Genomic DNA, 26,561 nt, shown 5'->3' with positions numbered 1-26,561 from the left:
GTTGTTGTGACGGCTCGGGCTACAGCACTCGGTCCGTCCTTTTAAACTCGCCAATGCGCATGCGGCCACAGATGCACAGACACCAGAGGCGTCGAACGGCAGCTAAGTACTACAGACACGCACGAATTCAAATGGCTCTGAGCACTATGGGACTTAACATCTATGGTCATCAGTCCCCTAGAACTTAGAACTACGTAAACCTAACTAACCTAAGGACACCACCCAACACCCAGCCATCACGAGGCAGAGAAAATCCCTGACCCCGCCGGGAATCGAACCCGGGAACCCGGGCGTGGGAAGCGAGAACGCTACCGCACGACCACGAGATGCGGGCTACGCACGAATTAAACCTGTGGCTAATCGGTCCATCCACGCTTGGAACTCTTATGTATCGCCGTCAGCTGCAGTGTGGCGACGTTTTTCCACGTTTGTTAAAGAAAGAGCTGGATTCCACAATTTATTCACGCTGAAGCCGCACTCTGTTGGAGGCACTCGGTTTCTCCGAACATTAGAATAGCGTCGCAGCATTTCCCACCTTAACCTCAATATGTCGTCTCTCCAAACGAGCCGACCGCGGTAGTCTCGCGGTTCTAGGCGCGCAGTCCGGAACCGTGCGTCTGCTACGGTCGCAGGTTCGAATCCTGCCTCGGGCATGGATGTGTGTGATGTCCTTAGGTTAGTTAGGTTTAAGTAGTTCTAAGTTCTAGGGGACTAATGACCACAGCAGTTGAGTCCCATAGTGCTCAGAGCCATTTGAACCATTTCCAAACGACACGTAAGAACGCCGAGTATCGTAATGTTTCACGGCTACTGTTCTCATACGCTGTTCTTGTATACGGGAAGTATCGTCGTTGAACGACCGTAACGAAACGCAGAAAGACTTGCGACAAAATTTTCACTTGGTGTAACGAATGACAATTCGATTGCCAAATCCACGGTACAAGGCCGACCCCGCGTTGAAGTACGACGAAGGACCACGGAAATGATGAATGTGTATAATATGGATTAACAACTCTACAGTACCCGATTATGACATTAGTGGTGAGACTGATTAACATGTCACATCGTTTAAGCATTAAACGCTTGTACTAAGAAGCGAGATGAATTGGGACAAACATGTAAAATATATGTCGAAAACCAAAGTTGAAATCCAACTGTTTCGGCAGTCCAGACCGAAATAATATCATCAGATTTGTCTCGTGCACCATTACAGTTCTACACAACAGGGGCGTTAAACAAGTCTTGTCATAAATTTAACATATGTGGTATCTGTGTGCGATGTGTCACAGTCTTGATGTGAGTCTCAAGACAAAAAAAAATATTCGAATCACAGCTACACATGCGAAGAGCTACAGCTACATCCATACTTCGCAAGCCACCTGACGGTGTGTGGCGGAGGGTACCTTGAGTACCTCTATCGGTTCTCCCTTCTATTCCAGTCTCGTATTGTTCGTGGAAAGAAGGATTGTCGGTATGCCTCTGTGTCGGCTCTAGTCTCTCTGATTTTATCCTCATGGTCTCCTCGCAAGGTATACGTAGGAGGGAGCAATATACTGCTTGACTCCTTGGTGAAGGTAAGTTCTCGAAACTTCAACAAAAGCCCGTGCCGAGCTACTGAGCGTCTCTCCTGCAGAGTCTTCCACTGGAGTTTATCTATCATCTCCGTAACGCTTTCGCGATCACTAAATGATCCTGTAACGAAGCGCGCTGCTCTCCGTTGGATCTTCTCTATCTCTTCTATCAACCCTATCTGGTACGGATCCCACACTGCTGAGCATTATTCAAGCAGCGGGAGAACAAGCGTACTGTAACCTACTTCCTTTGTTTTTAGATTGCATTTCCTTAGGATTTTTCCAATGAATCCTAACAGAAAGAAGCGAGATGAATCGACTAAGCGGCGCTGTGCTAAAACTGCTGTCGACTGTATCATTTATAATTATTACTATTCATATATTATTCTCACTGGTACCATAAATTGTTTATTGCAACTGTTATTCACTCATGATATATTTCAAATAGCAGTTTCGGGTAAACAGGTGTTTTTTGTCTTTCTATTCTTACGAAGGACGTTTCCACTGTACATTATCGCTGACTGTTGACCGAGATACAATAAGGTGTATATTCAAAATATATTACTGGTTCGATTATTTTATTGGCTAGTAGAACCCAGTGCGTTATATCGGGCGGTGTATAACATGACTTGTGGAAACATCAAGAGACATGTGATACGCAGGAAAACGAATTGTAACCATTTACTTGGCAAACCTATGACAGAAACAAGATCAGGCTTAAAATTGGTTTCCCAAAGCTAAAAAAAGGATGATAATTTCTGTGGATTTCACTGAGGCTGCTTTTAAGAAGTCGTCCAACTTTATGGCATATTGAGAGATTGCACAGCAAGGAAAGTGACTGATGTGGGAGCTCCATATGGCCAGCGCTTAGACAAAACAGCTTTCTGGCGCGGGTCGGACGTGGCATCAGCCATTTTTGTTAACAAAGGTTCCAAGCAGCGATTGGTGCAGTGGAAAGAGTGTAGAACGGTAATCCGAGGATCATAGGTTAAAGTCCACACATACTTTTACTGTCAATTTTAACATTACTTTTTACGCAAGTAATCTGAAATAATGTTCAATACACCGCATTTACTAATAATGTCATAAAGGACATGAAAAGAAAAGGCAAAGGACAATTTGGGATTGGAAATTTCCAAGGTGTACACGAAAACTTTGTATATAAAATTAGATGCTTATTAAATATTTTACAGCTGATAATTTACACGTACTGGGGTGATATTTATCGTAAAAACATTAGAAGTAGTAGAGTTCTCGGCATCTTGACACGATATAAACGCCGCATTTTTACAGTTACGTGGGTGTTGTAAAGTTTCTATGCAAAAATAAACTTGGTTTATGCTTATAAAGGGTTCATTCTCATCGCACAGAAGAAGAACAGTGAGTGTTTAATAATCAAGGATGATTTTACCGAAAAAAACTAAAGGAGCTTCAAACAATTAAGACTAGCTAAGCCAGTGGGGCGAGAGGATGCGCGAAATGTCGCGGGCGTGCTTGCGACGTAACTTAAGTTGTTTTAGTGGGCTAGTTTGAAGTTTTTCTCCCAGCGTGTGTCCTGTATAAAAATATTCGCTTCGACGTCCCCGCAGCACTGTGGTACATTGTAAAGAGTTATTGTTTACACTTTGTACAGTGGATGTCAGAAATATTGCGCTCTGGACAGAAACTGTAACTATTAGCAATAGTGGAGATCAAAAGACACTACGACAATCAGTCTGAACAGCTGCTGAATGAACAAACAGACTTAAATTTCTCTCCACCTATTGATACTGCCAATCCAGACTGAGTACGCAATACTATATTGTTCCACTGATCACCCGTTATTTGTCTTAAAAGGTAGCGTTATATGACTATGAATGTATTCTTCTGTATAATTAGTAATAGTATTTAACTTTCATACAATGTAGGCTTTCACGGTCGGTGTTGTCTTCAGTTGAAACTTCCGGGCTGAGAGGCCATGGTCGATGTATAAAATTTCCACTCTAAGTTTCGTCTCCATGTGCGGGAGACATCTTCTGCTACTGCCACTTAGGCTCCAGGTACTCTCGCATTTATAGAGCGCAAAGAGGGCACCATCATTCGTCACGTGATGCCGACGGTATGCATATCTTTGGAAGGCGTCATCATTCTCGATTAAGAGTAATTGATTGTCATTCTGCTGGCGCAAGGTCGACATCCATATTTTGCCTAACTTTAAAATTGCCTCTTTTCTATTAAAATTGTTATGGCGTTTGTGAATCTGTGTTGCTGCTCTATACATGCGCGCATGATAATTGGGTGTTCGTACTAGAACGCTTGTCTCGTTAAATTTAATTTTTTGGTTCCCATCTCAAAAAACATGCTCAGTTACGGCCCATTTTTCGGGTGTTTATACTTATTTTCGTTGTTCCAATATATACTTGTCCACAACTGCATGGAATTTTGTATAACTCAGGTGTTGCTAGGGGTTGCCGGGCGTCTTTTGCATTTCTTAAATATTCCTTAATCTTCTTGGTGGGTCTGAAGATTGTTTCGATCCAATGCTTGGCCAGAACATTTCCGATACGGTCCGTGACTTTATTAATGAACGGTAGGAAGACTCTTCCAGCAGGTGACCGTTGTTGCTCTGGACTTCTGGCTTCTGTTCTTCTTTGATGGATGGCTCGATCAATTTCCTTGCTGGTATATCCGTTTTTCATGAAGGCTGACCGTAAGTGATTTAGTTCATCTTGTAAGTAAGCCGGCTCGCACATTTTGTTGGCTCTGTCCACCAAGGTTTTCATGACACCTCTTTTTTGCCTAGGATGATGGTTAGATTCATTGTGGAGGTATCGATCCGTGTGAGTGTTCTTTTTATATACTTTGTGGCCCAGCGTCCCATCCACCCGTTTAATTACCGACACATCCAGGAAATTGAGTTGACCGTAAACTGTATCTTCGGGTTAATACTGTTCAGATGCACCAAGAAAACATCCAACTCTTCTTCACCATGAGTCCACACTACAAATGTGTCATCACGCTGCTCGAAGATCTCCATAAATAAATTGGCAACAACTGGGCTGAGAGGGCGTCACATCGCCACCCGGTTGATCTGCCCGTAAAACTCGTTGTTATACTGGAAATAAGTTGCCGTCAGGCAGTGTTTAAATAAAGCCACTATGCCAGTCGTAAAAATATCTGCTATATACGAATTAGCTTCGTTTACAGGCACCATGGTAAACAATGACACTACATCGAAGCTCACAAGAATATCACTTGGGCTGACGTTAATCTCCCTCAGTTTTTCAATAAAATGCCCCGAGTTTTTAATGTAACTGTCCGTTCTGCCAATGTATGGTTGCAGCAAGCAGGCGAGATATCTGGCCACCACAAGACGACAAAATATGGCTGTCGGCGTTGCGCCAGCAGAATGACCATCGACTGCTCTTAATCGAGAATGACGACGCCTTCCAAAGATAGGCATACCGTCGGCATCACGTGACGAATGGTGGTGCCCTCTATGCGCTCTATAAATGCGAGAGTACCTGGAGCCTCAGTGGATCCTCTACACCTCCCGCAAGCTTGATCCTCCACACCCTCTTGTCTCTCCCATCCTCTCCCACCCCAACCCGCTGCCGCGCCTGCATTCCTATATCCCACCTGCTCTCCATCTTTACACCCTCCACACCCTCTCCCTCGGTGGCTTCCGTCAACTCCCCCTCCCTGATGATGCCCTCCTCCCCTCCATCTACCCCTCCTACCAACTTTGAGCCTTACCTTCCCTCTCCTCTCCTTTTCCTGTGGGCACCCTCTCTCCCTTCTCTCCCTCCCTCCCCTCCCCTTTCTCCTTGGGCTTCCACTCCCCCTACCCTCCCCCTTCTCCTCCATCCCTCTCCTCCACTGGCATCTTCCCCTCCCCCTCTCTCTCCTCTTCCCCACACCTTTTCCCCTTGGCAGGCCACGACTCTGCTGTCTTCCATCAGTTACTTTCATCGTCCTACGCCGAAGACCATCGCATGTGTTTGTGCCTCGACTCTCCTGCAGTGTGTTTGTGTTTCGTCGTTTGTGCTCCGCTGGTTCACGTGTGGCCATCTGCCATCTGCGTTTGTGCACCGTGTTTCTCCGCTTTTATCCATTGTGCTACGCACGTGACCGACTCCGTTTTAACTCTGTTTTGTCTACTGTTTGTACCCCGCCGTCTTGATTGTTTTTATATCTCACTCATCTCTGTTCTGTGTATACTCTGAGGCCGAAGAGCGGCATACTTGGTCCGCTGCCGGCCTACCTGTTTGTCACAGGTATTAAAATCACAATAAAGGAAAAAAAAAAAAAAAAAGAGCCTCAGTGGCAGTTTCCAGACGACATCAGAAGATGTCTCCTGCAGACGGAGACGAAACGTTAGGTGGAAATTTTATACATTGACCACGGCCTCTCAGCCCGGATGTTTCAACTGAAGAGAGTATTTAACTTGTTGGTCAGTCGTAAATTTTTTGCAGTTTACCTTTGAACTATGTGCACATCATCACTGTTAAGTTTGCTTGACAAATGACTATTAACCCATAACCTAGGTCACAAAAATAAACATTTACCGAAATAATTTGCAAAAGAGCACGTTTCCCCATATAAAAATTATAGAGCGACTGGTGCGGATTTATTCGCGTATTCCACACGCGGAAAGTAACAGCCGCAGAGACGCACCCTGGAAAATGTAAATCAGGGCGAGTCAAAAGTCCTTGAACACCTTCATAAGTTGGAGTACAGGGAAAATTGAAATGTGATGATGGGACAATAGGTTTTATGTGGGGCCGCAACTTTTGGAGTGAATGTCATTCATAGCCGCCATCTTGAATTAAAGTTTATTTTTATTTTTTTTAATGGGAAGTGGGGGGGGGGGGGGTGTATGACGCATCAGGTAACATTCGCTTGAGGTCTGGAACTGGGTGGTGTAATTTGTTTTTGTCTATCTTGTACCGTTTAGAGGTTATTACCGTTCAAATGTGAGAAATTACCTTCATACCGACTGGTACAACACATGTTCTACGTGATGTCCATCCGAGACATGAGTCGGTATCAAGGTAACTTTGGACATTAATAACTTCTAAACTGTACAAGATAGACAAAAACAAATTACACCACTCATTTCCAGAGCTCAAGCGAGTGTTATCTGATGTATCATACACCCCCTTTCCCATTTAAAAAAAATTACTTGAATCAAAAATGTCCGATTTCAAGATGACGGCCATGAATGACATTCACTCCAAGAGTTGCAGCCCCACGTGGAACCTATGTTGCCACCATCATATTTCAATTTTCTCTTTAATCTTCCGACTTATGAAGGTGTCGAAGGACTTCTGACTCGCCCTGTGTACGCTTCGTAGCGAATGTGGTAAATTTCTGAGAACATACAAAGGATTTGCCTTCCAGAGGAGGCCCAAGTGGTCCAGGTGGCACGTGCTCACTGCACGGGAGGAAGTGCGGGAAGCCCGCTGACCTGTGAGCGCTGGACGCTCGGCGCCGCGTGCGTGAGCGCGGGCGTGTGTGCGTGCCGGCGTCCTGGCCGCGGGCCGGCGCTGGCCGCGTCGATACCAGCCACAGCCACAGCCGCGGCAAATGTCAGCCGTGACGTGACGCGACGAGCGCCACCGACACTGGCGCAAAAACGCGACGGCTGCTGCCTCGGGCGACGCGGCCACATAACCTCTGTCACCTCCGTCCCTTATCGTATGCCTCAATCCACAGGGTTTGGCGATCGACGCTAACGTAACGTGTACATCTGCGGCTGTACTCTGCAAACCAATGTCAAGTGCGCGGCAGAGGGCACTCCACAATATACAGGGTGAGTCACCTAACATTACCGCTCGATATATTTCGTAAACCACATCAAATACTGACGAATCGACTCCACAGACCGAACGTGGGAGAAGGGCTAGTGTAATTGGTTAATACAAACCATAAAAAAAATGCACGGAAGTATGTTTTTTCACAAAAACCTACGTTTTTTTAAATGGAACCCCGTTAGTTTTGTTAGCACATCTGCACATATACACAAATAGGTAATCAGTGCCGTTTGTTGCATTATAAACTGTTAATTACATCCGGAGATATTGTAACTTAAAGTTGACGCTTGAGTACCACTCCTCCGCTGTTCGATCGTGTGTATCGGAGAGCACCGAATTACGTAGGGATCCAAAGGGAACGGTGATGGACCTTCGGTACAGAACAGACTGGAGCAGCAAATTACGTCCACATGCTAACACCTTTCTATTGGTCTTTTTCACTGACGCACATGTACATTACCATGAAGGGTGAGGTACACGTACACACGTGGTTTCCGTTTTCAATTACGGAGTGGAACAGAGTGTGTCCCGACATGTCAGGCCAATAGATGTTCAATGTGGTGGCCATCATTTGCTGCGCACAATTGCAATCTCTGGCGTAATGAATATCGTACACGCCGCAGTACATCTGGTGTAATGTCGCCGCAGGCCGCCACAATACGTTGTTTCATATCCTTTGGGGTTGTACGCACATCACAGTACACATTCTCCTTTAACGTACCCCACAGAAAGAAGTCCAGAGGTGTACGATCAGGAGAACGGGCTTGCCAATTTATGTGTCCTCCACGTCCTATGAAACGCCCGTCGAACATCCTGTCAAGGGTCAGCCTAGTGTTAATTGCGGAATGTGCAGGTGCGCATCATGCTGATACCACATACGTCGACGCGTTTCCAGTGGAACATTTTCGAGAAACGTTGGCAGATCATTCTGTAGAAACGCGATGTATGCTACAGCTGTTTGGGCCCCTGCAATGAAGTGAGGACCAATGAGTTGGTCGCCAATGATTTCGCACCATACATTTACAGTCCACGGTCGCTGTCGCTCTACCTGTCTGAGCCAGCGAGGATTGTCCACGGACCAGTAATGCATGTTCCGTAGATTCACTGCCCCGTGGTTTGTGAAACCCGCTTCATCGGTAAACAGGTAGAACTGCACCGCATTATCTGTTAATGCCCATTGACAGAATTGCACTCGATGATTAAAGCCATCACCATGCAATTGCTGATGTAGCGACACATGAAACGGGTGAAAGCGGTGACGATGCAGTATGCGCATGACACTACTTTGACTCAGTCCACCGGCTCTCGCAATGTCCCGTGTACTCATGTGTGGGTTTATGGCAACAGCAGCTAACACACCAACTGCACCCGCTTCTCCTGTGACGGGCCTGTTACGGACCCGTTTGCGTGCTACGACCATAACCTGTTGCATACATTTGGCGGTAGATGTTTTGCAATGTGCAGCACATTGGATGACTCTGTCCGGGTACCGTTCTGCATACACCCTGCAGGCTTTAGCTGCATTTCGTCAACACTCGCCATAGATGAGTATCATCTCCGCCTTTTCAGAGTTCGAATACACCACGGTCACAGTTCCTACAATGCTACACTATCACAGACGTCTGGTAAAAATAGTAGCAAGCGCTACATGCGGACACTGCGACTGCTAGACCAAACCACAACAGTGCACTACAGCCACACTCGTAAACACGGTCGTCATCGTAAGCATGTGCGACCGTGTGGGCTGCAGATTCCTCGACTTGCGCCATAGGGTGGTAGGGTTTCGGGTTCCGCTGGATAGGTTACGAGTCCACTACACGCAACAAGCGGCTACGAGGGTAGCAGGGGTTGTGTGGCGTGGGACGGGCGTTTTTTTTAGGTTAGATGGCCTCGGGCAAGTACAGAAAGGGCAACAGCCTCAAAGAATGCGGGGCAAAGTCAGGACATGCGGGGACCAAGCAGAAATCGGTATTGTAATTGTAAACTGTCGAAGCTGCATTGGTAAAGTACCAGAACTTCAAGCGCTGATAAAAAGCACCGAAGCTGTAATCGTTATAGGTACAGAAAGCTGGCTCAAGCCAGAGATAAATTCTGCCGAAATTTTTACAAAGGTACAGACAGTGTTTAGAAAGGATAGATTGCATGCAACCGGTGGTGGAGTGTTCGTCGCTGTTAGTAGTAGTTTATCCTGTAGTGAAGTAGAAGTGGATAGTTCCTGTGAAATATTATGGGTGGAGGTTACATTCAACAACCGACCTAGGTTAATAATTCTCTCCTTTTACCGACCTCCCGACTCAGCAGTACTAGTGGCAGAGCAACTGAGAGAAAATTTGGAATACATTTCACATAAATTTTCTCAGCACGTTATATTCTTAGGTGGAGATTTCAATTTACGAGATATATTCTGGGACACTCAGATGTTTAGGACAGGTGGTAGGGACAGAGCATCGAGTGCGCTATCCGAAAATTACCTCGAGCAATTAAACAGAGAACTGTTTCGTGGAGATAACATCTTGGACCTACTGATAACAAACAGACCCGAACTTTTCGACTCTGTATGTGCAGAACAGGGAATCAGTGATCATAAGGCCGTTGCAGCATCCCTGAATATGGAAGTTAATAGGAATATAAAAAAGGGAGGAAGGTTTATCTGTTTAGCAAGAGTAATAGAAGGCAGATTTCAGACTACCTAACAGGTCAAAACGAAAATTTCTGTTCCGACACTGACAATGTTGAGTGTTTGTGGACAAAGTTAAAGGCAATCGTAAAATGCGTTTTAGACAGGTACGTGCCGAGTAAAACTATGAGGGACGGGAAAAATCCACCATGGTACAACAATAAAGTTAGAAAACTACTGCGAAAGCAAAGAGAGCTACACTCCAAGTTTAAACGCAGCCAGAACCTCTCAGACAAACAGAAGCTAAACGATGTCAAAGTTAGCGTAAGGAGGGCTACGCGTGAAGCGTTCAGTGAATTCGAAAGTAAAATTCTATGTGCCGACTCGACAGAAAATCCTAGGAAGTTCTGGTCTTACGTTAAAACAGTAAGTGGCTAGAAACAGCATATCCAGACACTCCGGGATGATGAAGGCATTGAAACAGAGGATGATACGCGTAAAGCTGAAATATTAAACACCTTTTTCCAAAGCTGTTTCACAGAGGAAGACCGCACTGCAGTTCCTTCTCTAAATCCTCGCACAAACGAAAAAATGGCTGACATCAAAATAAGTGTCCAAGGAATAGAAAAGCAACTGGAATCACTCAACAGAGGAAAGTCCACTGGACCTGACGGGATACCAATTCGATTCTACACAGAGTACGCGAAAGAACTTGCCCCCCTTCGAACAGCCGTGTACCGCAAGTTTCTAGAGCAACGGAAGGTTCCAAATGATTGGAAAAGAGCATAGGTAGTCCCAGTCTTCAAGTAGGGTCGTCGAGCAGATGCGCAAAACTATAGACCTATATCTCTGACGCCGATCTGTTGTAGAATTTTAGAACATGTTTTTTGCTCGAGCATAATGTCGTTTATGGAAACCCAGAATCTACTCTGTAGGAATCAACATGGATTCCGGAAACAGCGATCGTGTGAAACCCAACTCGCTTTATTTGTTCATGAGACCCAGAAAATACACTCCTGGAAATTGAAATAAGAACACCGTGAATTCATTGTCCCAGGAAGGGGAAACTTTATTTACACATTCCTGGGGTCACACTGACAGAACCACAGGCACATAGACACAGGCAGCAGAGCATGCACAATGTCGGCACTAGTACAGTGTATATCCACCTTTCGCAGCAATGCAGGCTGCTATTCTCCCATGGAGACGATCGTAGAGATGCTGGATGTAGTCCTGTGGAACGGCTTGCCATGCCATTTCCACCTGGCGCTTCAGTTGGACCAGCGTTCGTGCTGGACGTGCAGAGCGCGTGAGACGACGCTTCATCCAGTCCCAAACATCCTCAATGGGGGACAGATCCGGAGATCTTGCTGGCCAGGGTAGTTGACTTACACTTTCTAGAGCACGTTGGGTGGCACTGGATACATGCGGACGTGCATTGTCCTGTTGGAACAGCAAGTTCCCTTGCCGGTCTAGGAATGGTAGAACGATGGGTTCGATGACGGTTTGGATGTACCGTGCACTATTCAGTGTCCCCTCGACGATCACCAGAGGTGTACGGCCAGTGTAGGAAATCGCCCCCCACACCATGATGCCGGGTGTTGGCCCTGTGTGCCTCGGTCGTATGCAGTCCTGATTGTGGCGCTCACCTGAACGGCGCCAAACACGCATACGACCATCATTGGCACCAAGGCAGAAGCGACTCTCATCGCTGAAGACGACACGTCTCCATTCGTCCCTCCATTCACGCCTGTCGCGACACCACTGGAGGCGGGCTGCACGATGTTGGGGCGTGAGCGGAAGACGGCCTAACGGTGTGCGGGACCGCAGCCCAGCTTCATGGAGACGGTTGCGAATGGTCCTCGCCGATACCCCAGGAGCAACAGTGTCCCTAATTTGCTGGGAAGTGGCGGTGCGGTCCCCTATGGCACTGCGTAGGATCCTACGGTCTTGGCGTGCATCCGTGAGTCGCTGCGGTCCGGTCCCAGGTCTACGGGCACGTGCACCTTCCGCCGACCACTGGCGACAACATCGATGTACTGTGGAGACCTCACGCCCCACGTGTTGAGCAATTCGGCGGTACGTCCACCCGGCCTCCCGCATGCCCACTATACGCCCTCGCTCAAAGTTCGTCAACTGCACATACGGTTCACGTCCACGCTGTCGCGGCATGCTATCAGTGTTAAAGACTGCGATGGAGCTCCGTATGCCACGGCAAACTGGCTGACACTGACGGCGGCGGTACACAAATGCTGCGCAGCTAGCGCCATTCGACGGCCAACACCGCGGTTCCTGGTGTGTCCGCTGTGCCGTGCGTGTGATCATTGCTTGTACAGCCCTCTCGCAATGTCCGGAGCAAGTATGGTGGGTCTAACACACCGGTGTCAATATGTTCTTTTTTCCATTTCCAGGAGTGTACATTTAACATCTGAGGTGATGAAATTCACACAATGTAATTCAACTGGTACTTTTCATAGATACAATAACTGTAGTACAGATGTGATACACAGAAAAGTTTACATCAGTACGACGAGCTACGAGAAACATTTGTCAGGCCGTCGAAGTGTGGTAGCACGACGTTATTTTACTGCAATGTGATGTAGAAAGCTATTATCTACTTACTCCGTCATATAAAACAATTTGTACAGATGTATTTTAAACACTACGAAACAACAACAGCGGCACTCAGAAAGAACAACTTAATTATTGTTCAAATGTGTGTGAATTCATATGGGACCAAACTGCCGAGGTCATCGGTCCCTAGACTGACACGAACAACACACTAACACACACACACACACACACACACACACACACACACACACACACACACACCCATGCCCGAGAGAGGACTCGAACCTCCGGCGGCAGAGGCCGCGCAATCCGTGACATGGCGCCTCTAACCACGCGGCTACTCCGCGGGTGTTACTGAATTATTAACGTACCTATAAACAGAGGAGTACTAAGTCAGCTTTGGCACCTGACACGTAACGCAAATTATAAGGGAATAGTATGAATGTGCCTGTACGAACTGGCCCAAAGAATCTAGTTTTTTGAGAACACCAGCTTAACACCGATCTGGCGGACGCCTCCGGATAAATTGAAACGACAGCAGTATTTAAGCGATGTTCGGCAGTTTGACGCGCGGCTCGACGCGAGGCAATGAAACGTGAAGTGATTCGGAGGGTTGGCGGTGTTACCGGCGCTGCTACGGCTTCATGGATCCCGCCAACATCAAAGTACTACGGGCAGCAATTTATTCACTTTGATCAAAGGAGCGCTAACAATTATTGGACACGGCCTTTATTAAGTGCCCTCCGCTGGCTGCCCCCAAAAACTACGACACACGTCACACGACCTGAGGAAACTTCTGACGCTGGAACACGTTGCACGTACAATAAAGCGTAACAGTCAATTTAATGCGCCCACGTGGAGCTGGCGAGACGAAAACAACCGGCGAGGTACACAACAACAGTAACAATGATCATGTTAATCTTCATTCACAGTGACCTCGCATCCTGGCAAAATGGGCAGACCGAAAGTAATTCTTGTCCTTATCACTATGAGGAAGAGCCCTTGGACAGTACCTTACGTGATTCTTAGTTTTCCTGTAATTCATACGTGTGACTTTTCGAAAGAAATTGACAACCACGTAGTTAGTAATCACTTAACACGTTTCCTACGAAATCTTTCGATCTTCAATTCATCTCACTAAAAAGTGAAAATGTACAAGGAAAACTTTCTTTTCAGCACACTGCTTCTATTTCTTAGCTGGGAATTAGTTGCCTTTACCGACAAGTTAAAAACTAAAACAAACAGACCTGCAAATTTCTGGGCGTTACGACCATTGACCGCTCATAAAACAATACTGACATTCCAGTGTAACAATTTTCTCCATTTGCAAAAGTAAGCAACTCGTAAACCAGCGGAAGCTACATCATTCTCAATGAGCCCTTACAATGTATCGCACACTTGACCTATATCACCAAGCATTTTGTTTCATTTCAAAAAAATGGTTCAAATGGCTCTGAGCACTATGGGACTTAACATCTATGGTGATCAGTCCCCTAGAACTTAGAACTACTTAAACGTAACTAACCTAAGGACATCACACAACACCCAGTCATCACGAGGCAAAGAAAATGTCTGACCCAGCCGGGAAAGGCGCGTTTCGTCACAGGGTTATTTGGTAACCGTGATAGCGTTACGGAGATGTTTAGCAAACTCAAGTGGCAGACTCTGCAACAGAGACGCTCTGCATCGCGGTGTAGCTTGCTCGCCAGGTTGCGAGAGGCTGCCTTTCTGGATGATGTATCGAATATATTACTTCCCCCTATTTATACTTCCCGAGGAGATCACGAATGTAAAAGTAGAGAGATTCGAGCGCGCACGGAGCCTTTCCGGCAGTCGTTCTTCCCGCGAACCATACGCGACTGGAACAGGAAAGGGAGGTAATGACAGTGGCACGTAAAGTGCCCTCCGCCACACACCGTTGCCTGGCTTGCGGAGTATAAATGTAGATGTAGATGTAGAACGTGGCAACGGCTCTACTACACTGCCTTGGGTACCTTCCGATGCAACTGTTACACGTGTCTATTTCTTCGCTTTACGAATGGCGTGTTGTGTTCAATCTACAAGGAAGTTCTGAATCCAATCGCTAAGCTGGCCCGATAGTTGGTAAGCTGTTACTCCGCTCACCACACACATCTAGACAAGTAATGCCTCACTCTTCAAGTGCGGTTGCGACAGTTCGCCACAAACTGGCAAATCACGACGCGGCGACTGGCTACCAGCACCACGTCCACATCTAAGGAAGTAAGCGATCTTGGCGACAGATTTCCAAACTGGGTCACTGTTCCGTCGTGCTGAGCCGCGCGTTGCTTCCCATGTCAAACCAATTTATCTTCATTAGATAATAATTAGCCGCGCGCCGGCGGCGGCTCCATCCGTTTCTATTTATTATCGCAAATTAATAGCGCTATCGGAAAACGATGAAATAATTTGGAAACCGAGGGCAGAGGGCGGAGGCCGGGATTCGGCTTTGATTAAATGGCGCCTAATAACAGGGTCACGCACTGGTGCCACAGCCCGCAGTGGCCTAGGTCCGACAGGCGGGCACGCGCGACATTGCTAGGTGCCAGGCAGCGCGTGCCAGCTGCCAACGGCAGAGACAATTCAGTAAGTGCTCTGCCTCGGCTTTTAGCCGACTCCTGTTCCCTCATCTTTAACAGCTCCTCTGTATAAGATCATAATTTTCCAGTTATATATATGCTATACTACATCACTTAAGCTTAAAACGGACTTTATGAAAAACACTGCTGCAGTAGGTCTTGTAAATGGAAATCTACCACAAGGATGGTACAAAAGTTCATTTATATTTAACAACTGAAGCCCTCGCGAGATTGATTTTTCAAGCTTTCACGCTCTAGTGTCGCATGACGTATTGGTGCTGCGGTGTATGCTCCTGGACGCACCCGTCAAATTATTTTATTGAACCATCCACAATTCAGATGAGATGTGCGTGCACTATATAGGTATTGAATGTGACACTTATCACCGATTTAACAAGCATTATTCGAAGTTATTGGATTCCTTTCCAACTCGTGATGTAATTGCTTGGAAGACTTTTAATATTGTACATCAGTCTAATAATGCATATGGAGGAATATGTGACACTTTGGTTTAAAAAGTATATTTTAAGTTTTAGGACAGAACAAAATTCACAAAGCATGACTCAGCTTTAAATTATTCTTTCTATCCATGTGAAGATGGCGACATTTCTTGAATGTTGATCATAGTGTGCAATGTCCTAAATTAATGGTGCTCATTATACCGATGATAAGTGCATTGTGTAATACATACACAATACATGCGCTACACAGCATAATTCGGAATGGCACAGTAAAAACAATCGACGAATGTGTCGCTAAGGAACATAAACCACAACGCCAAACAAATAATGACCACAAAGCGAAGCCTCAGCATCAAATCTTGTAACAGCCATAAAAAAATCCCGAAACAGGTAACAGTTAAATGTAAATAAACTTTTCATATGATAACTGCGGACGGTTGCTGAATTCAAGTTGTAGTCCTTACAATGACTTACATCTATTTGTAGCAGAATGAACTATCGCAAACGTTATTATCTATCAGGAGAAATGTAATCCTCTCCGTGGAAATGAACACTGGTTCAAAAAACAAAGATCATGCGGAACTTGCGCTGGTTACACGTCATATCCTAACTGCGATTCAGTACTTCGAGGCTTGCTGAAGAAAATACGTTCCAGTGGCGTAACTGACAAGATTTGCGACTTGATCAAAAACCTACCAACATTATCCAGGATGGAGAGTCGTCTACAGACAGTGAAGTGGCATTTGGTGTGCGTCAGGAGAGTGTAATGGGGCAATGTTGTTATAGTTATAAATAATTTGCTTATCACCTCACGTTTTTCGCGGACGATTCAGCTACCTATGAAGAGTTTCTATTCAGTGAAAACTGCAATAAGTCAGAGCTTAACAAAATATTAGACTGGCTACTTGTTAATGTGGAGAAATGTAAAGCTGCGCGCTTCAAATACCGTAAAAGCGTAGTACATTTTTCTGTTGGATAAATAAGTCGACGTACATGGCACGGAGTAATGTACTGCCTCACCGTTCTTGAAACATGTTCTTGAAAGATTAGCGTTAAACCTTCTCGCGACCCAAACGCCTCCAATCGCAACGTCTGCTACTGTAGTTTGATCAGCGATTCCATTACTATCTCGTGCTTACTGAATAGTGACGAAATGAGGCCCTCCCTTTTTTTTTAATTTTCTCTGCGTCTTCTATTAAAAATAAGAATTGGCAGTAGCAAAGGCAATCACTGATACACGGAAATACGGTTCCGGGAAAGAAAGAAAGCAATTGGCTATTTTCAACAAGTTTATATGTTCACTGTATTTGTATTTTTCGGATTCGTTACAGGTAAAGATCGATTCTGAAATGCATTTTTCAGAACGATCTTTGCTGCCGCGCAACATTTAGACGTAACACATTTCTAAACTTTCTTCCCCCGTCATTTGCTGTTTGCCGACGATCTCGTGGCAATTAGGTCAGAACGCTCAGATCAACCGACAGGTTGATGGAACACACAAATGCTTCACTACAGATGGTCTTATCGGGATGGAATGCATTTGCTCTTATCCAAAGCGAGAACCAATTCCCACAGCCAGTTATTCGAATGAACGGTTTCTCCGAGAAGCTAATGTACTGTGCACTATGTAGGAAACAGGTTAGTGGAACATCGACACATGTCATACTGAAAATGGCCAATCGTATGCCATCGAAACACAACGCAAACGATATGAATCTTGCAGTCTTTTGCGGAGTGTGGGCAATTGTGAAAGTTGCTGACAGATATTAAAACGTGTATGCCGGCTAGGGGTACAAAGTTGGAGCTCGCCTTCTCCAGGCAACGCTCAGCAGCCATCAAACATCCGCGTTCGATTCCAGGCACGGCATACACGCACAGATTTGTCAGTAAGTTTTGCATCGGCGGATACTCCACCGAAGAGTGATAGACTCAATCTGGAAACGATACATAGGGTTCGCCTACGCCTATTCTCTGTGTACCCATAGTCCCTAAAGCTCGAGTCCAGCGAGGTATGAAGGAGAACTTCTGTGAAATTTGGAAACTTGCGGACTGGTGCTAAAAGGTCTCAAACCATTAGGATGAGTCGTGAGTCGTGCCTGGATACGTCAACTGGAAAGAGCATTGCACGCGAAAGGTAAGGTTTACAGGTTCCAGTTCCCGTCTGGAACACAATATTATCCGTCAGTAACTTTCATAGTACGAGAGTTGACTGAAAAGTAATGCCTCCACCTTCGTAACTCTTCAACAGTTGGCAGCATTGGTATGCGGCAGGTACAGGTTTGTTCCGTAGCTTCTTCTCTATAGTTCCAGTTGGCGGGAAGCCTTAGAAATTGATTGGTTCTGTTGTTACAGTGTAAAGTATATAACCCTGCGCAGACAGTCGGTCAATGCGATTTAAGCAACGTGCAGTCATTGAATTGTTGACAGGGGAAGGACAGAGAATGAAAGCAGTTTATGGTGATTGCGTTGATGTGTGTTCTGTGCGCTGTCGGGGAGTAAGTTTAAAGATTTTGAGGCGAGAACATCTGACCTGCGTGACAAACAAGCAGTTGGACGTCCTGTGACGGCAACCACCGAGTTTCACAAGCAAAATGTTGACAGATTGATTCAGGGCGATCTTCGTATCACTCAGAGAGAAATTGCAAGCACAATCAGCATTTCACAAGAGCGTTTGGGTCACATTATTGCTTTTCTTGGCTATCGGAAGATCTGAGTACGATGGGTACCCCGGATGTTGACTCCTGAAATGAAAGCGCACAGACTTGAAATTTGTCAGGAACTCCTCATCTCTCCATTCAATTGTGACAGGAGACGAAACGTGGGTACACCACCACGACCCGGAGACGAAACGTCAGTCTATGGAATATCGACACTAAGACTCTCCCCAGAAAAAGAAATTCAAGACGCAGCCCTCAGCTGGAAAAAAAAATGGCCACTGTGTTCTAGGACGCAGATGGTGTTATTCATGTTGATTTCCTTGATCGTGAAACAACTATAAATTCAGAGCGTTACATCACAACGCTGCGAACTCTGAAACGATGGCTAACAAGGGTCCTAAAGGAAAAGGGAAATGTTTTCCTGCAGCATGACCATGCCAAACCACTCATTCACGTGCCACCACAGCAGAACTTCAGGGACTGAATCTCACCATCGTACAGCATCCTCCATACAGTCCAGATTTAGCACCCTCTGACTTCCATTTGTTCCCGATAATGAAGACGGTCTGCGGGGACATCTTTATGCTTCTGATGAAGACGTTGAGAGAACTGTGAGACTGTGGTTGCGGAAACAGAGTGTCGACTTCTTACGTGATGGCTTCAGAAAATTGGTTCATCGTTTGCAGAAATGTATCCAATTGGCTGGAGATTATGTGGAAAAGTGAATATTGGCAATTAAAGATCACGTTCTAAGGATTATTTCCGCGTGTGATTTATTAAAATATTCCCATCCAAATCCAACTAACGAAGGCGGAGACATTACTTTTCATTCAACCCTCGTACATACAGTTATTGACGCATTAGCCACGTACAAGGGTAAATTATTACCACAGGATAATCAAATCATTGCTGATGTCGAACTTTCTAAATTTTTAGGACTGGATATACGAATAGTAAGCAAAGGATACCAACAAAATTTGAAGGATTTTAGGGGGTGCCTTTAGAAACCAATTGAGGATAGGGATCCATGTGAGCGGAGACTTTATCCACAGCCGCTAAGTTGCCCTGGGATTAGCGTGTCTGTCTTGCATGCGGAGGACCCGGGTTCTGTTCCCGATATTGTCAAGGAATTTTCCTTGGTAGGAGTAACTGGAACAGGGAGGACTCGGCCTCGTGATGCGAACTGAGCAGCTACTGAGTGGAAAGTAGGGGCTCCAAGGTCTAGCGAGCCCACAATGGCCAGGTGAGTGGTGTGCTGAATCTACGCTCCTCCTTACCGCAGCCAAATTCGCAACTGGCCGATGGTTGCTCGGTCCCGATTAGCCCGTCTGGGTCAGAACGCGGAACTTTGCCTTGCTTTTCACCACAGAACGTTGAAGTTACAGGAAACTACGCCTGCCGCTAGGCCGCACCTTTCGCAGCAAACCTATGTAGTAATATGGTGCAAATGGAACTTTTCCCATTGGGCCTGAGAGAGCATTCAGGACAGCAGATCGTGTCGAGCACGTCCACACCTGTCACTACACCGTAGAGTAGAGTGTACAAACAGTTTTGCTGCCGAAAGGACGTTACAACTGCAGGCGCCAATACAAGACCTTTCCTCTGCTATCCCTCGTGGTTTGTCAGTTCTGCTTTGTTACACCATGTATACTGAGCTCCTTCGCCCGAATATCTTTCTGAGAACTTTATGCAGAAACTTTGAGCTGCTATCTCCATTATCAGAATAATTTCCACTGTCACTGTTTGCGCTGTGAAGCGATAATATTTAATGTCCTTTCATATTATACACTCCTGGAAATTGAAATAAGAACACCGTGAATTCATTGTCCCAGGAAGGGGAAACTTTATTGACACATTCCTGGGGTCAGATACATCACATGATCACACTGACAGAACTACATGCACATAGACACAGGCAACAGAGCATGCACAATGTCGGCACTAGTACAGTGTATATCCACCTTTCGCAGCAATGCACGCTGCTATTCTCCCATGGAGACGATCGTAGAGATGCTGGATGTAGTCCTGTGGAACGGCTTGCCATGCCATTTCCACCTGGCGCCTCAGTTGCACCAGCGTTCGTGCTGGACGTGCAGAGCGCGTGAGACGACGCTTCATCCAGTCCCAAACATACTCAATGGGGGACAGATCCGGAGATCTTGCTGGCCAGGGTAGTTGACTTACACTTTCTAGAGCACGCTGGGTGGCACGGGATACATGCGGACGTGCATTGTCCTGTTGGAACAGCAAGTTCCCTTGCCGGTCTAGGAATGGTAGAACGATGGGTTCGATGACGGTTTGGATGTACCGTGCACTATTCAGTGTCCCCTCCACGATCACCAGAGGTGTACGGCCAGTGTAGGAGATCGCTCCCCACACCATGATGCCGGCTGTTGGCCCTGTGTGCCTCGGTCGTATGCTGTCCTGATTGTGGCGCTCACCTGCACGGCGCCAAACACGCATACGACCATCATTGGCACCAAGGCAGAAGCGACTCTCATCGCTGAAGACGACACGTCTCCATTCGTCCCTCCATTCACGCCTGTCGCGACACCACTGGAGGCGGGCTGAACGATGTTGGGGCGTGAGCGGAAGACGGCCTAACGGTGTGCGGGACCGTAGCCCAGCTTCATGGAGACGGTTGCAAATGGTCCTCGCCGATACCCCAGGAGCAACAGTGTCCCTAATTTGCTGGGAAGTGGCGGTGCGGTCCCCTACGGCCCTGCGTAGGATCCTACGGTCTTGGCGTGCATCCGTGCGTCGCTGCGGTCCTGTCCCAGGTCGACGGGCACGTGCACCTTCCGCCGACCACTGGCGACAACATCGATGTACTGTGAAGACCTCACGCCCCACGTGTTGAGCAATTCTGCGGTACGTCCACCCGGCCTCCCGCATGCCCACTATACGCCCTCGCTCAAAGTCCGTCAACTGCACATACGGTTCACGTCCACGCTGTCGCGGCATGCTACCAGTGTTAAAAGACTGCGATGGAGCTCCGTATGCCACGGCAAACTGGCTGACACTGACGGCGGCGGTGCACAAATGCTGCGCAGCTAGCGCCATTCGACGGCCAACACCGCGGTTCCTGGTGTGTCCGCTGTGCCGTGCGTGTGATCATTGCTTGTACAGCCCTCTCGCTGTGTCCGGAGCAAGTATGGTGGGTCTGACACACCGGTGTCAATGTGTTCTTTTTTCCATTTCCAGGAGTGTATTTTTGGGTACGCACGCATTCACAAAGGAAATTCTTAGTTCTGGAAAGGTCTTGTCGCCGTGTCAGTTGCGCAAGTCATGTAGGCACTGTCGACGTGCCAAGAAATTTCTACGCTACACCCCATTTCATTATCGAACTTGTTAACAATATGGAGGCGTTTAAATACGATTGGCAGCATTAGTTCAGGGAATGATAATGGGACTCCGTCACTGGATGACTACTTGGACAGTTAATTAATTTAGCTATTTTGCAACCTCCCAGCGCCCTCATAACAGCTGCTTAGAGGGATTAATCGACCTCTGATACAGTACCGTTAATGAAAGACAACACCAAAACTCTTAAAACCTTTTAGTCTGCGATGTAACTTTTAAATGTGTTTGCTACATTAATAGTGCGTGCCACACTCCGTCACTTCTTAAAAAGTAATATTACTCAACAGAAAAATAATTATATAAAAATCTAGCGACCCTTATTATTTTTATTTAGGATTGTCCTCCATATCGTTTAACAAACTGTAAGAATTTCAGTTCTATTCAGTCACCTTTTAGCAACGGCTCACATTTTGAAATCTGTTTAACACAGTAGAGCAGTGAATTGTGGCATTTGTCCTTATGTTTCATGCTGGAGATCACGCACACTGAATTAAGTTTTTTAATTATTATCGAGGCAGGTATCCGTATTTTATCTAATAACACACCCCAAGTAGATGAAAAGTTTATACCTCTGTTGTTCATGTATCTCGTATGGACTTTCACTGTGTATTCCTTTAAAATAAATTGGACAGTCCTCTTTGTATAGGACGTCACCTCGTTATGAGAAAAAAACGTGACTCGAGGAAAGCAATATGCGCCGTTATTTGCTCTCCACCAAACAGATATCTATCTGCATACAACCCAACATTTCAAACCCCTTTATTAATTAACTGAATTTCAGAAGTTACACCTGCTTCCAGCTAAAAGATTGAGCTTAATGCTAAGGATGGATAGGCAGTATGAGAAAGAAATGCTCCATAAGAACACATGGCAGCTTTTCACCTACCTTTACGGAAAAAAAGCGATTATAAAATATTTTATTCTAAGATGAATAAGCTACGGTCGGCTGATGTATTCTGTGCTTCACAATTAAACTTTGACTAATGTACATGTTACCTATGGACTGCAAGCTTTATCAAAATGCCCTTGTGAATGATTGTTGTACGAACTCGTTAACGCAGCACTTACAGTTTTACATGTTCTACAATATAACGGATTCTACTATTTATGAAATTCTATATATTCATTAACATATTGTATTCCATGTCGATTTGATAATCGTCTCTATAAGCTTATGGTGACCCGACATGAAATTGCTTGAAAAATTTATGGATTACGTCTTTAAACGCTGAGATTGTACTGTTCTTTATGAACAGAGCTTGTGCCTTTGAAACGGGCAATTGCAGTCGTATGAAACACTATCGCACAGTGTAACGAAGAGCAGCTAAATGCTACTGGCTACTGTGCCCACGCAGGAAACAAATAAATCGGTGGTATCTCGATCACGACCCGTTACAACAAACGTGGCAGAGTCATTACAAAATCAAGGTAGTTCTGATTATGGATAAATTCAGGGAAAGAATCTGTAAGCCACTAAGCACTAACGGGAGAATTGCAGCGAGTGGTGGGAGAAGGAGACAGAGGCATGGAAAGAGAGAAGGAAGAATTAAAGAGGTGAGACTATTTTAATGGCCAGATTCGAAATGATTACGTCGAAGCCACAAACGTGATCTGCCCACACGACATCTGCAAGTCCGCGTTTAACAGTATCCAGCCACAGTCCTTTACTATGAATAGCGAATCTTCGGCATTTTCTTCCATATCCAAGCGACTTTAGCATGCTTCCCTATCACCAAATAAAAACAAGCCCCGTTCCAAGGCAAACAGAGTGATCTGACTTGTCCTCTGACGAGCACACGAGTGTCAGCAACATGTAAACCACCACCAAAGTCTTCCCTCTGTTGACAGTCTGCAGATCCAGTGCTCCACTATTAGCATACGTGGCACCAGGTCAGGGACCTCGTAAACCACGCTGTCTACATTAAGTGCGACTATCGTCTGCCTTTTAAAAACTAAAGAGTATAAAGCTAAGGGCAGTGAGAGGTAAGACTAAGTGATTAATTATACTGCTCTACGGTATGATTAATGGTTAAGTGTGTTCGCGCTCCCTAGCACACTGAAGAGTAATGAGAGCATACTTGCTGCGATACCAGTATGTTTGCGTCAGCGAGTCGCAGTGCAGACAAGGCGAAACCCCGGCCTGGGCGATAGCTCCGGGCACAGCCGCAGAAACCTCGCCCACATTTACACGAGACGCCAGGCTGAAAAGAAATCCGTATTGGACTAATTGGCAAAGCATTCAGTCTCGGCGTAGCAGCGTGGTGGACTGCTCTCCAGCTTTCTGGCTGTCAACAAATGGAAATGCTCCCGCCTCTCTGTGCGTATCAGCTTCCCCTTGTCAAGTTTCACACTTCACATGGAACAAAGCTCAATCTGCAACTCATCCGACATCCGTTGTCTTACAAACGAGGATATCGGTCCGTATCGAAGATCATAGTCTGAACTTATCTGGGTTAGGCACAAAATGTAGCTTTACAGCAATGCTGAGGCAGCAGAACTAAGCGGCTGTTGACAGCCTCTTTCACAGGCGTGCATTCGATTCCCGGTCAAGTATACTGTTCTAACTAACCCGTAGTAATTCATCGGAATTTAGCTGAGTTTAACGATTTGACGAAGAACGTCTACAAGCCGAACAATGGTGAAAATAAAGAGTAAAATGTTCCTCTGCTGCCCGTTCTTCCTCCCCTGGGCGAAGCAATTAATGTATTCAACAAACACAAATGATGTGTTCGTCTGCGAAAATCAGTCTCAAGTAACTTAAAAAACGTAGTCGAGCCTCCAGCAGAACGTCCAGCATGAGAAACTGGACATCTGTCATGTCGAATATAAGTTCAGGTATGACGTGTGCACGTTTTGATCGATGGAAAGATAATGCATTCGAAGAAGTTACGCGTTTTGGAAGGAGTGGGGACAGCCATCAAAATGATGCAGGAGAAAGGCAGTCTGTAGTCTAAGAAGTAGCGTTGCTTTTTATGAGCAACTGGAAAAAATTCAGTGAAATTTAACAAGTCGGTTTCATTCCATGTCGCATTTACTACCATCTGTCACAGAAAGTGTTACCAAGGTAAACTGTCAACCAAAAGCTATTGATGAGGAGAAGAATAACTATTTAAGTCAGACCCAGCACATACAAAAGGAGGAGCTCGATGTTGATTTGTATACGAAACAAAAAATCTTGCGCTTTTAGGAGGTGTTTTCTATGAGCTACATAAATCGAAAACAGTATGGCTGGACCGGGAACCGAGTCACAGCCCTCCTGTGATTACCAACTAGTGTGTTACTGCCATGACATCTCGACTGAGAAACGTAAACAACAGAATAAATTAATCGCAACAAAATGGAATAATTCAAAATAAATTAATAACAAAACATATGCGTACAAATAAAATACATAGCGTAACATCAAAAATATATGCTTTGCACACATCGCACGTGTGGGAAACATCAACAAGAGTAGTTTAGGTCTCTTATATCTTTGTCGACAAGGGTTTAGTTCAGCCAATGTGATTCACTCGGCCGGCTTGTAACATTAAATGCAACATATGGTCAAAAGTGGGCTTCGATAGGTCACTTCTGGGTAATAACCGTTTTGCAACGTTTTCACAACACTACACCAACAACAGTTGACTTCATAAGGTTTCAAAAAATGGCTCTGAGCACTATGGAACTTAACGTCTGAGGTCATCAGTCCCCCAGAACTTAGAACTACTTAAACCTAACTAACCTAAGGACATCACATACACCCATGCCCGAGGCATGATTCGAACCTGCGACCGTAGCGGTCGCGCGATTCCAGACTGTAGTGACTAAAACCTCTCGACCACCCCGGCCGCCTCGTAAGATTTATGACGAACGAAACCTGCTGTCACTAATTACAGTTGTGGTAATCAATCACGTCATCATTCCAGAGATCGATAATTTTGATCCATTGCGACAGCAGCGGCTGCGGACTATTGACTTCTACACAACAGGGAAGATTGTGGTTTAGCGACCTGCCGACGACGAAGACATTAGTGACGCAGAACAAGCTCCGCAAGGGCAAATGTAGGGAAGGAAATTAGCTGTGTCCTTTTACAATCTCGGCATTTTCCTTTAGTAATCAACCGTAAACCTAAAAAAATCTAAACTGGGACGTCGTGTGGGGATTTGAACTCAGGTCCTTCTGAATGGGAGTCTTGAGTCAGTTTCTAATCCACTTTGCTCGGAGCTATCTGTATAACACATCTCTGTACTACGTCCCACTACTTTAGTTCATATACTTCGATAATGTACGATGGGAGCCGGCCGGAGTGGCCGAGCGGTTCTCGGCGCTACGGTCTGGAACCGCGCAACGGCTACGGTCGCAGGGTCGAATCCTGCCTCGGGCATGGATGTGTGTGATTTTCTTAGATTAGTTAGATTTAAGTAGTTCTAAGTTCTAGGGGACTGATGACTTCAGAAGTTAAGTCCCATAGTGCTCAGAGCCATTTGTACGATGGGAACCCACATCTACTGGACTGCACTTATATACAGTAGCTGCAGAGCAGTAGCGTAATTACCTACATTGTTGTTTTCGATATCTGGAATAGATCTGACTTAAGAAATTCGGCGAAATATCACTGACTCTGGACAAGACCTTTGCACTTGTGAATTACGCAATCTTTATTGCAGTCTGCGACCCACTCAAAGACGTCGTGCATAATTCTAACGCGATATAAATGTTCTTTAGCACATATGTTAAAGATGAACTACATTCTACATACCAGTTGTGTCTGTACGCCGCGAAAAATGGCATTATACAATATGAACAATTCACATTAATGAAAGCCATAAAGTCAGTTTCAACAGCATATCCATTGCGAGAAGAACTAGGCTATTAACTGAATCGCAGCAAACAGGGCCATTACACACATTTATTTAATTATTTCGCTGTGCTAAGCCAATTTG

The 26,561-nt window shown here is 45.7% G+C and overlaps 1 protein-coding gene across 18 annotated transcripts in view; it reads right to left on the bottom strand.

Annotated features, from left to right (window-relative positions):
- The window catches only part of LOC126277961 (LIM domain-binding protein 2), a 743,737-nt gene that overhangs the window by 460,276 nt on the left and 256,900 nt on the right, over positions 1 to 26,561 (bottom strand). For 8 of the 18 annotated variants that reach the window (XM_049977583.1, XM_049977586.1, XM_049977585.1 and 5 more), the window contains exon 3: positions 23,714 to 23,836. The exons of 7 other annotated variants lie outside the window; for them this stretch is intronic. In XM_049977583.1, coding sequence (XP_049833540.1) covers positions 23,714 to 23,836 — 123 coding nt within the window. The remainder of the gene's footprint in view (positions 1 to 23,713; positions 23,837 to 26,561) is intronic. 3 more of the 18 variants (XM_049977590.1, XM_049977592.1, XM_049977594.1) reach the window with 1 other exon arrangement.

This window comes from Schistocerca gregaria, chromosome 6 (genome assembly GCF_023897955.1).
Source record: "Schistocerca gregaria isolate iqSchGreg1 chromosome 6, iqSchGreg1.2, whole genome shotgun sequence".
Lineage (NCBI taxonomy): Eukaryota > Metazoa > Arthropoda > Insecta > Orthoptera > Acrididae > Schistocerca > Schistocerca gregaria.
This window is presented reverse-complemented; position numbering and strand designations above follow the sequence as displayed.